We start from the raw sequence: 13,101 nt of genomic DNA, 5'->3' as shown, positions 1-13,101 counted from the left end.
TCTAGGCTTCGTCTAGCACGCCAAGATGCTCCCTTGCGAGCGTGCACAGACAAGCCCATGACGGCATAGCCTACATGAAATGGAGTAGGTTTTCTTCATTTAAATCCTCAGCCATCTGCAGACATTTTAAATGACACCATATGTAAACAAATCAAACCAAAGTAATGGCTCACCGTCAGGGCTCCTGTCACTGAGGGCATGTCTTTGTTTTGGGAGAAGCCAAGATGGGGGGGCAGGGACCGGGGTCCGGTGCTGTCCACCCGTCCCATAGAGGGGGCAGAGGGGGAAGCCCCGGCACTGGGCAGACCCAGGGAGGGGGAGGGAGTGGCACTGGGTAAGCCCAGGGAAGGGGAGGGGAAGCTGGGATCAGACACGGCCAACGGTAGCGTAGACATGCTGCTAATAGGTTCACTGGAAGACAAAAGAATTACATTGATCAAATAAAAGGCCCAGGCTGTTTCCCAATGTCAAGGAAGCATGCTCAACGGCCGCCCTTTTAAGGACGCTACGTCATAGAACGCCGACAAGCACTGTTCCAATGACACTCGAAAGCCGCGCCATTTTTGCGTCCTTTGTTTTTGAGAATTCCGAGATTTTTCAAGGATGCATCGCTGCATCCTAGACAAGCCAAAACTACCCACAATCCTCTGCGTTCACTGGGCGGGTTCTTGAAAATGGCAGAGCAGTACACGTTCAAGCGAAGTGAAGTTATATTAGTTTTCAGAAATATTTTGTGCCGTATTGCTTTTTATAGATTCATCATGTTAATGCAAATAATCAAGCCTAAAGACCTGTGCCACTTTTCAAACGTTTTTCCAACTTAATGATACGTTGCTATATTTTGCATGGACGTAGCTGGTGTTAAACACCACTGTCACCAATGTAAATTTACTCGCTCACAAGATTACATTATTTATGTATACCTATTTATGTTTGTGTTGAATCGTTTTTTTTAGGGTCAGCCCAGCAAACGGGGGCTTTTGTGCGCCTTAGGGTGGCGCACAACCATTTGTTTACCGGTGGAAGGGATAGTGCCACTATCCAATGTTGTAAAATTAATGCACAACCGATCATTTGCAATGTTTGTAATTTTTAATGAACGTATACAATTGTATTTTATTTGATATACTTATGTGTTCAAAGCACTGGTAGATTGTAGGCATATATGAATGAATGAATCAGATCAGTTAAATAATATATCCAAATAAATACACGTTTATCATCTCTTTGTCTTTTTCCCCCTGCATAATAGTAATCCGAACCGTACTGTAAATTTGATGCATGAATTAAGTTCTCAGACAATTTCACTTAGTTTTATAAAAATTTAATGGATTTTCCTTTTAATAAAGACAATTCGATCAACCACAACAAAGCTTTTGTGACTTCCCCAAAGAGGCACCATGCGAAGGAGAAATGACCGCATTCATAACAGACAAATGTCAAATAAATATCGATCAGCTTGATTGCTGCCATGTTTTATTCATAAGCGCACATGTGTTTACAAGCGGACACGCAGTATTAAAAAGCGGAAGCGGAAGCACTTCAACACTACCAAGTCGTTCCCAAAGTCCGACGTTACAAACGCTAGGAAGCACTCGAGCTAGCACTCTAGTCTCATCTCCATAGGACGCGACTAGCAAGGACGCGTCCTAGCAAGGCTGCAGCCTTCACTTTGGGAAACGGCCCCACACAGCGCATCCACCCTCCATTGTTTTCCAACTGCAGCAGGAATAGGCCCAGACAACCATAGGCATTTTTACACTGCCAAGCCGGTTCAGTCGCGGTTTGGCACGTCCGGCAATTTCACTGCCTTGCCTGTGTAAAACTGAAGGGGGTAAAATCCCGTCGTCACGGAGCCTACTTTCTTGGTTCACTGGAGTAGGCGGGGCTGTGCACGGAGAGAAGACCTTTATAGAATATTTTGCATACAACAAATGTTTTTATTTTTTTAGGATTCATGAGACTCGCGCAAGCATGAGTCTCTGAGTGTAGGCTAAAAACGCGATTATCTACAAGTGCAATAACGCCAACCTATTCTTTTCTGTAAACGCGGACCGTGCCGGGGAAAAGGCGTGCATAAGACGGGCATATTTGGCAGTGTAAAAAAGTTTTTTATATGTTTGCAACACGGTTCATTCAGAGATATTAATCATACATACTTAGTATGGTTATTAACTAACAAATCTTTAGACTTAGATAGGTGATCTTAAGATGTTCTCCCAAAAAAGGAAATAGATTAGTATGGACTCACGTCTTACAAAAGACCTGAACCTATGAGGTCACACTTCCCTCACAGTCAAATAGCATACAGTGTTTACCAGTGGAGGCTTCTCCATTGAGGAGAGGGTGAAAGATCCTCCCTAACATTGTTGAGAATAAAAAAAATTAGATTGCCCTGACTACTGTAAAGAATGAATGCCCTTAAATATGACTACTTTAATGCCTTTGAGTACATAAGGTTTGTTTCCCTGAGTAAAGGGACATTAGCTCCCCCTATCGCCTATTGACAATTACTTCAGGGAGGAATCCCTCAGCCTCCATTGACTCCCATTAATTTCCCCAAAAGTACTGGCGGCCGGTGAATAACATGGGTTTCAATGGGAGAGAGGAGGAAAGTCCTCCTCTGAGTGGGTGTGACCTTAAGGCGTCTGATTCGCGCAAAAATCTATTTGGGCTGCGCTATGAACCAATAAGCAGGATCCCTGGCTGGTGAGCGGTATTGCCAGATTGGGCAGATTACCCACCCAATTGGGCTACTTTTAACCACGTTAGGATGTAAAAATTATCATTGGGCGGTAAATCTGCCCAATCTGGCAACGCTGTCAATAACAAACCCACTCTACCTGCAGGGCCGTTCAGTCTAAGAGACACAAAGCAGGTGAAATCATCTGAAGGATAAAGAGATTCTAACATTTGCGAATAAAGTGTACAATGGAAACTTTGGGAACAGAGGACATTGTTCATGCTTAATTACAAAGCATTCCATTCATTGAGTTACAGTGTTAAGTTAGCGACCAAAGAAAAAAATCGAGGTCACCAAAAGTAATGGCAACGTCACTATTGTTAGTGCTACATGGTTTGCTAGGTACTCATGGCTTACTGGTAGCATTACTAGCAATCAACTGTATTGCTGGCCCTGTTTGCTAATAAATAATGGCAAATCGCCAACGTGGGCTGTTCATGGTTTCACTGATGTCAAAGATATTTATAGGGCAACCAAACGCCACGACAAGTGTCAAGTTCACGTTGGTGCTGCTATGCGACATTCCTTGCTAAGCACCATGCCTATAGATCAGGTTGTTTGAAATAATGTTCTCGTTCTTTTAGTAGTTTGTTACTCTGACCGTTCTGTTTGATATTGTAGAAAGGGTGAATGATTTGGAGCATGATGCATTTTAAATGGCACAATTTTTGGTCTTGAGTCTTTTCTTAAAACAATTGTAACAAAATAAACATAGGTAAATTACAACCAATAACTTCAGTCATTGAGGGCAAAAATTGGCCCAGTTTTTTTTATTTACTTGTACAAATCAAGAGTAGGCCTGATTTGACTAATGGGCTTTGCATCCTTTCCTTCTGCCCTTGTAGTCCATTTCAAAGACATGCTGCCCACCAGCTTCCAAATTACAGTGATGCCACTGGTGGCTTTGCATCAATTTTATTCACATAATGTGATTTTGAAATCCTAACGTGATTTTGAAACATAAATATCGTTCCGTTCATTCATCTCTGCATATCACTCGTTCGCATACGCACACAGAGACAAGCTTGCATACGTGCCAATGGTGCGCGGGTATACACTGCCACTTATTGGATCAACCCGCGTATCACTGATGCATGCACACGCAGTGACAGCTGATTCGCACCTCCTCCTCTCAACGAGCCTACAAAGGAAAACCCGAAGCAGCGGGATATTTGGCACAGTGAAGACGGTCGGCGACATCTGAAGTTTACAAATGTGTGCTCAAACACACCTGCCCAAAACGATTGTTGACTCAGAAAAGATAATGTTAGCCTTATGAACTCAACCTTATTGATATTGAACATCCCGCACCCCAAGTCAGCATAGACAACGTTGGTAGCGCTTTTTCCATCTAGATTCCACTTGGGTTTTGGATTGTCGAGGCCGTTAAAGTAGTTAACTATTATTAATGCTAACCGGGAACAAGTTCTGATCCGCGCAGACTTCATACGTCATCATTGTTAGGGAGGTTGGAGTTGCTTGCAACCATTCACAACCTAACGTGATTGTCATTTCATGCGTGAATGGACGAGCAGGCGGGCTCTGGTGCCATTTCGGTTAAGACAAACTATAAAACATTGCCGTTGCTATGCAACCTTGACTGGGAGAGTCGGGAGGTCCTAAGTAGGCGCAGATCCGCGATAGCATAATGCTTCTTCATAATAGTGAACTACTTTAACGGCAACGACAATACAAAAGTGTAATCTAGATGGAAAAAGTGTGTAGTTCAAAACCTGAGCAGCTTTTACTTCTTCGCCACCTACAGAGTGTGTCACGGACGATCATTCAGAACCCCCATGTTATTTTCCATTGACATTTAAACATGGAGCCAAGAGCCTCGGAGGCGGGACTTATTCTTCAGAGGTCTATAGAGTTGCGAAGTCATGCCCCTTCCGGTAGAGCCCGGAAGGGGCTCCATGAATGGGTTTCAATGGAGAAAATAATTATCTTCTGGTCCCAGTATTTATATGCCCCGGATTACACGCATGTTGTTTGTGGATTTAAATGATAATTCTACATGTCAAGAGTTTGACCGTTTATTGTGCAATTGTTCAGTTAAAGGCTGTAGAGAAAACACAATGAGAAAGACTACACGTCTCGTATGTGACATCGCGCTCCCTGCGACTGGCGTGGACAAGAACGACAATTTCCCCATCGGCATAACTAAAACTCTCCCCATAACCCGACTTAGAATGGTTTTCACCTCTTGATGCTTTTATCCTCCCCTTGGAAAAAAGCGGTGACGTGGAGCAGAGATCGCCATGTCTGTACCGGAGTTCGAAGTGCGGGTGGGGACGTATACCATTCTCGACAAGAGAAGCGACGAGCTGTAGTTCACAAAGCGATCTCACAAAACCTAACATTATTAAACTTCTTCGAATGAAAAGTTATCATTTAAATCCACAAACATGTGTAATCCCAACCCGGTATCACGTGATTTCGTGCTCAAGCGCACAAACGTTTATTGAATCGTGTCCCACAGCATGATTGTCCGACTTTCGTCGTGCTACACAGAACGAAATGTAAACCAAAGCATTTTGAATGGCAGCGTTTTTCAGAAGAGAGAGTGTGTACAGTGCACCCTCTAGTTATATATATGTCAATATTTCCGTTTTTTTTTTTTTTTTTTCACTTTATGAGGTTTTCTAACATAAATATGAGTTCCCCTAGCCTGCCTATGGTCCCCCAGTGGCTAAAACTTGCGTTTGGTGTAAAACGAGCACTAGCTGTTCTGCTCGCCTTTGAAAAAACGGAGGCTCAAGCGCACTGATTTGGAATGTCTTTATTTATGTCGTCATAAAGCATCCAAGCTCCTCCCCTTACTCTGCCTGGCCCGCCCAGAGACGTTGGCCCGCCAATGAGACACGACGGTGCGAGCGCCACGTGTGTGTGTGAATACACACTGTAACGCAAGTGTTTGTCGGTTCTTTGACGTCTTGTATTTCCACAACAAGACTGTAGTGGGGTTATCTGAGCCATGGTTGAGAAGGAATTGGGGGAAAGGAACTTTGGCATTGAGTCGCGGAAGTTCATGAACTGCGACATGCCGCCGGTTGCCGCAAGGCACCATCGCCCGGCAGCGGGCAACCGGCAGCAGGCAGCGCGCGGTTCAGCCTACTTCAGGTTGATGTGAAAGTGGAAGAACCAGAGACGTCGCAGAACCCGACAAAGTCGTTTGTGATTCATAATATCTCTGGAGGCACACACAGCTTTTGGCCGTGATATGTATTATATGATATAGATATCTATGCAGGGGCGGATGGTGTATAGGGGCGATTTGGGCGACGCACTACCAACTGGGAGAAAGGGGATTTATTTTTATTTTTTTTCTATCACGGCAAAAGTCGTTTTCAGTGTTCTAGACTTATTATCTGTCATTGTCCAATCAGAATCGTCAGATTCAACTCGCGTTTCAATGGTCGCGCCTCCTTTTGGGCGAATTCATCGACGTGGAAAATCGCCCAAGCCTTCTCCGTTGACTAATGTTAAACTTTTTTTTTCGGAAATTGAGCCTTCAATGCATTTTCAATGGGGATTTGGGACTCGCCCTAACGTGCTTGCGTCATACGTAACTGAGCAAAGAGCGCGAAGGGATATCTTCGATCAAGTCACTTAACTTGCTGATTTCTACATGGCGCGCAATTCCGTTGCGTCTCTCAAAGAAGTTCCTTTTAGTTGATGATCCAATTCAGAAAAATGTATCATTAAACAAATTTCTACAAAGGGGGGAAAGTCCTACACCCGAGGATTTTCAACAAATTGGTACGAGAAAAAAAGCTGGCTAGCAGGTTGTGAAGAAGCTAACGCAGTCTTCTGCTACCACTGCCTACTCTTCCACCCTGAACAATTTAAGAATGCCCATTATGTGCATTGCTATGCACATCAGCTTAATTTGATCATGCAGCAAGCTACCTCCCGCATCAAGAAAGTCAACGTTTTCTTTTCCGATCTGAGCGGTATTGCGTCATTCTTTTCCCGGTCACTGAAACGGTGCAGCGTTCTGGACAAGATTGTTTCACGAAGACTGCCCAGAGCTTCATCTACAAGGTGGAATTTTAACAGCAGGATCGTCAACACTGTGTTCGAGAACCGAGATGACCTCCTTGAATATTTTGAAGCCATCAAGACGGGTTCACATGGTCCATTTGACCAGCTCAGCGTGAGAGAGGCATCTAGCTACGTGAGGATGCTACAGGACGAAGACTTCGTTTTTTTCCCTGTGCTTTTTTCACAACATCATGCCCCACCAACTCATGCTGTACCAGAAGCTCCAGAAGAAGGACATTGATGCCGTCTTCATCAAAAGGGCCCTCGAGAGCTTCACAAGCAGTGTGCAGACCATTAGGTAAGATAACATTTATATTATTTGATCCTTCTCAAAGCAAAGCTTTGTTATGAGAACATATGCATGAAAGGAGACTATTTGTGTTCTTTTTTATAATATTGTTCTTTTTTATAATATATTGCCAGTGGTGTAATCTAGCTTGCTTTACTCTGTGCTGGACATCCTGGTTAGACGAGGCACAACATTATGCATCCCTGCCCATTTTAAGTGGGTATACTCACCGACATCTTTGTACTGGATAAAGTGTGAACTTGTGCATCATGTAGACTACAGTACTGTACACAGCCTAACAAACACATTTTTGGTTTGTTTGCATTCAGAGACTCTGACCAGCTGCAAGAACCATCAGGAACCGACAGACAAAGGACGGCTTTGACGCCTCGTTTCCACATACGTACATTCTCGTATGCGATCCAACCGTCTCCGACCGAAAGTCCATTCATTCCTATGTGATTCTCCGTAATGTCCGTTTTTCCTCCGAGACTCCTCCACTCCGTAAAATTTCTGTCCGGTATGTCCGTAATATACGTTCAAAAAATGTAACTTTCGCCGTCGTTTTACGGAGATACTGTATGAAAGTTTTTATGTTTTTCACAAAACATGCAAGTACCTGGCAGGCTAAACTCCTCGCCGATCTCTTTCCAAGCCTGGTTGGTTTTGTTTTTATCTCTGTATATGTCGATCCTCATGTACCGGTCTCCTAAAAAACTGCCATTATAATACGCTCCCCCATCTTTTGTCCGTAAATAAATACATGTCCGTACGTAAAACACTAGCGACTCCTTCCGTAAATTTACGGAAGCACGGATACGAAAAACATACGTATGTGGAAACGAGGCGTGACAGAAGAGGCGAAGCAGAGGCTCACTGAAGAGGTCTGCGACACCATCCTCGCTCAGACCAAAGCAAGGTTCTCTTTCACTGGCCACCTTTTGAGTGCTACCTTAATACAAGGAAATATGTTTGACAGGTACTGCGATTCATTTCCTGCTTTGAATGCCACTGAAGGCATATCCAACGCTGAACAAGGCAAAGCTCCAGACGGAACTGTCTCTAATCTATGAGAATCCTGAATTCAAGGCCTGCTGTGGTGCACTGGCACTGTACCAGGTCATCATGAGCCACAACCTCCAGGATACATTCTCTGAGACTGTGAGTTTGTTGAACATTCTCATAACTACTCCTATGACAACAGCTGAAGCTGAGAGATGTTTCTCAACCTTGAAAAGAATCAAGACATTCCTGCGAAATTCAATGGGCCAGGAACGTCTGAATGCACTGGCCATGCTCTCCATGGAGAGGGACCTAGTCCTCAACATGCGTGATTTCAATGAGAAAGTCATTGACCGCTTTGCTGCACTGAAAGAGAGACGAGCAAAGTTTCAGTACAAGTAATGTAGTCTCTCTCTCTCGCTCTCTCTGTCCCCCAACCCCCCCTCCTCGTGAGGATGGACACTGGTTTACAGCGGCCCTCACACCCCCCCCCCCCCCCCCCTTTCCCCTGAGGATGGACACTGGGTTACAGCGGCCCTCACAACCCCACAACACCACCCCACCCCTTTCAAGTGTATATTGTATATAGTTCTCTGCACACCTATGGTGTCATCATGCCTTCAGTGTGCATATTGTATACATTTCTCTGCAAACCTATGGTGGCATCATGCCTTCAGTGTGTATATTGTATGTAGTTCTCTGCAAACCTATGGCGGCATCATGCCTTCAGTGTGTATATTGTATAGTTCTCTGCAAACCTATGGTGGCATCATGCCTTCAGTGTGCATATTGTATATAGTTCTCTGCAAACTTATGGTGGCATCATGCCTTCAGTGTGCATATTGTATATAGTCATCTGCAAACCTATGGTGGCATCATGCCTTCAGTGTGCATATTGTATATAGTTCTCTGCAAACCTATGGTGGCATCGTGCCTTCAGTGTGTCTTGAACAACCACACATAAAAGGTTGCACATATTATATTGATATTTTATCGTATTTGTCTCAATGCATACTTAACTGTAGATAGATTTATGAGTGAAGTTACCAACACAATAAATTGTCCGTAACACACTCACCCCTTTTAGAATCACATTCTCTCACTCTCACAAACACACATACAGATAGAGACGGAGAGAGAATGTTATCTTGCTGAATTCTACAAGGCAAATAAATTAAGTAAAAACTTAGTTCACCGGCTCCATTCGTCTTTGTAAGGAAATGTTCTATTTTGTCTTTATTATTTTGTCAGAATGCACCAGAATGCTTCGTTTTTATATGAAAAGCACAAAAAAATCTTCGGGGGGAGGAGGGCCCCAGACCCCCCTACAGGGGTTTGGTTTACAAACTTCTGCCCCCCCTATAATAAAATTCACCAGCCGCCACTGTATCTATGTATTATATGATATTATTTAGATAGAGCTCCAGGACTAACGCAAGTGTTGTACACTTCCTTGTTATTTGGATAACCGTTCTGCTTTTGGTGTTATGGCGCATAACACGTCAGACTCTCGTCTCTGGTATTTCTACAACGAGACTCGTAGTGGGGGTTATCTCAGCCAAGGTTGAGAATGAATTGGGGGGAAGGAACTTTGGCTTTGACTCCCTCAAGAACATGAACCACGACATGGAGGAGAAAGGGATTGTTGGCGGCGAATGTCTCCCGCTTGAGCCCCGCTGAGGGACCACCGCCGGAGGCGGAGGTGCCTTAGCGCTGCCCGGCAACAATCCCTCTATCCTCCTTGTCGCGGTTTGTCGCGCTTGTCTACTTCACATTGATGTGGACGTGGAAGAACCAGGAACGTCGGAGAACCCAACACGGTCATTTGAGATTCATAATATCGGCTCACACAGCTTTTGGCCGTGATAATATATATTATATGATATAGATATCTATGTAGGCTATATGATAATATTTAGATATAGAGCTCCAGGACTCCCGTGTGTTCTAGAATATTTACAGAACACGGCTAAAGGCTGTGTGCGCCTCGCCATTGCGATACATCCACTGTAACTAGAGCGCACGGTACCGTGGCTGCAAGCTGCTCAGGGCCACACCCCCACCCTCCTCCTTGACCCGCCTCGCTCCTCCTCATTTGCATTATAGCTACAGACGCCAAAACAGCGCATTTGGGGGAAGCTCAATGTGCGACTGGCTCGGAGTGGCTGCAACTCTGCACCACGGCTGAATTTCGGGAACGTCTTTGAATACTGTGTTAGTTGCCCACTAATACCTATATTAAAGAATACATAAAATAGCATGTCATGGGACCTTTAAGCAGACCTCCTCAAAAACTGAGACAAACATGCTCAACAAAACGCGTTTCTGAGACAAAAACAACAGAGAAAGACTGACTTCAGAAGGGGTGAGCGCAGATAGCACAGCGCACCCTCTAGTTATATATAGAAAGAAAGGTATTAATTACAAGTCTAAACTGTGGGAAATAGAACGATATGAGCGGCGAGAGCGTGCACTGCGCAGTCCCCCATATCGGTCTATTAATTAATAAGTTTCTTTTGTATTCAACGTGACTCCTTTCTTTTTTTTTTTTACTGTCTGGTGGCTAGTAGGCCTAGGCTATAACGTCCCTCAGAGATGTGCACATACACATTTAACGAGGCAGGGTTATTTGAAATAATTCATTAAGTTAACATGTGTGAGAGGTCATTCCTCGTCCTGAGTGTGTAGGGTGTGTTTTGATGACAGTCTCACTCCGAGAACGTATACCGACTGTTGGCAAGGGCACTTAAGCGTCGGCCGCTGACGGGAAAAGTACCCTGCGGCGTCGTCTGCAAACGGATAGGGGGTTCAATTCAACACACTGTTACGCTACCCCCCGCGATGTTTGACGTTCAGAGCAGGTGTTCCAGCAGCCCATTCACTCCTGTATTAACCCGACTACGGCTCTAATAGACACTCTGAGCATCTTCCCTATTGGATAGTTTTTAGGATAGGCCTATTTATTTATTTATTATATACGGAGACCACCAGACTTCCTCGAAGCAACGAGAATGGTCTATTAAATTCAAGATGGGTGTGCGAGAATAGGGATATATTGCCATACCCTCAATATGAATTACATTCAAGCTGGTCAATGGTCAAGATTCAGATCTTGTTATAACGATAATTGAATAAAAGCTATAGTCTACTTATAATCTAACTAAATAATTGTATATTTATATATTTTAATATTTAATTAATTAATTACAATAACGGCTTTAAACATGTGACATGCCTACGTTTTTTGGCCTATTCTTTTCAATAGGCCTGGGTCAACGTCACGTGACACATTACATGGCATTACATGGCTCCAAACCACGTTGGTTAACGGCGGCAACGGAGCTGCCGTCAATTGTGTTGTTTTTGTTGTAAACTAGGGTCCGCTGGTTAGGAAATATACAGATATTCCAAGGTTTCCTTGGATGTTTCTATTTTCCGCTGTTTAGACTTGTAATTAATAAGTATGTTTTAATTAACTTAGCTCTTTTTTTTTTATCTGTCTGGTGGCTTGTTACGTCACTCTGAGAGACGCGCATGAACAGATTTTATAGTGACACGCAGACTATAACCTATTCTTGAAAGCAAAACACCAAGCTCATTGATTTAACGAGGCAGGGTTATTTGAAACAATTAATTGAATATGTGTAAGAGGTCATTCCTCCTCTTGAGTAGGGATGGGAATCGAGAACCGGTTCTTGTTCAGAACCGGTGCCGAGTCAACCGATTCCTTGAAATCATTAGCAAGCCTGCTTAACGATTCCGCTTATCGGTTCCAGTCGCGGCAAATGCGTCATGACGTCACACACACGCTGCTTTGTTTTGGTTCAGAATGCAGCAAACATGGCGTCGCCGAGGAAGAAGCGCATTGTGCGTTCGCACCAAACGCGACGGGGCGACAAGATCCCATACAAAGTGAACGTAGAGACGCGTATCGGGCGAATTTTTCACGAGAGAAAACCGGCGACAAGTTTTTGTCGTGATGACAGCCAATCAGCGTTCAACAGCGCGACAACTGATTGACATGTGTAACGTAACAGCCAATCAGCGTTCTGTTGAACTGCAGCATGGAGGAGAAAGTGATTGTTGCAGTTTACGACTCCCGGAGCTCTATATATAATAGTATATAATTGTACATATAATATCACGGCCAACAGCTCTGTGCGCCTCCGGATGGCCGTAGCGTGGGGAGCTCTCATAGGGATTGGGCTTCTCGGGGTTTGTTTACCGGCGTTGCTATGGTTTCCGGTCTTGTGTGTTCCAACGGTTTATTAGGTAGGCCCATCTAATAAATCTCTGTCTAATCAATACTTCATTTTGTTGATGTCAGTTGAATGTTCAGTTGAATGTTTGTTACAAGTTGAATGCAAATGAGCACTGTTAGCATTCCAAATGGCACAAGCTCTTACTTGACTGTTTTCAGTCTGTTTTTAGTTTTATGGCACATAATGATGGCATTTGGGCTTAAAAAGCCACACATATTTTTTTGTCCACACCAATTGATTTGAAAATGTACAAATTCCTAATACTAGACGCACTTTTGATCAAATATTAAAGAGATTTAATACAAACAAACACATTTGTACTAGGGCTGTAACGATACAAACCCACGATTCGGTTTGTATGACGATTTTTGACCAACGGTTCGATACATCCCACGATTTTTTGAAATTTAAAAAGCATTTTATTTAAACACTTGTATACCAATTAACTTAATGTAACATTTAATAACAAATAATTTGGAACACTGAACAGATTTGAACAGAAAGAATACTATTAAAGTATAGCTAATTTAATAAAGAAATATCCAAAGATTGCAGTTGGAGGATGCTTTTTGCTGGTAGGCAAAAACCCTCAACTGTTACCCTTATTAGCGCTTCTTATTAGGCCATGCAGCTTAAATAATGACATAATCAGGCCGTACAGAATGCAACATGTTTAATAGCCTAACTTTCAATAGATGTGGAAAAACATGAACGTCTAACATGAACGACGCAATAACGGGGCATAGTGTTACGAGTAG

General features: G+C 43.5%; 1 protein-coding gene across 6 annotated transcripts in view; it reads right to left on the bottom strand.

Annotated features, from left to right (window-relative positions):
- LOC115556606 (ubiquitin-associated protein 2) overlaps positions 1 to 13,101 on the bottom strand; it is a 77,363-nt gene that overhangs the window by 12,997 nt on the left and 51,265 nt on the right. For all 6 annotated transcript variants that reach the window (XM_030373731.1, XM_030373733.1, XM_030373736.1 and 3 more), the window contains exon 16: positions 174 to 411. In XM_030373731.1, coding sequence (XP_030229591.1) covers positions 174 to 411 — 238 coding nt within the window. The remainder of the gene's footprint in view (positions 1 to 173; positions 412 to 13,101) is intronic.

Source organism: Gadus morhua, chromosome 13, assembly GCF_902167405.1.
Source record: "Gadus morhua chromosome 13, gadMor3.0, whole genome shotgun sequence".
Classification (NCBI taxonomy): domain Eukaryota; kingdom Metazoa; phylum Chordata; class Actinopteri; order Gadiformes; family Gadidae; genus Gadus; species Gadus morhua.
The sequence above is the reverse complement of the archived record's forward strand: the minus strand, read 5'-3'. Positions and strand labels throughout refer to the sequence as shown.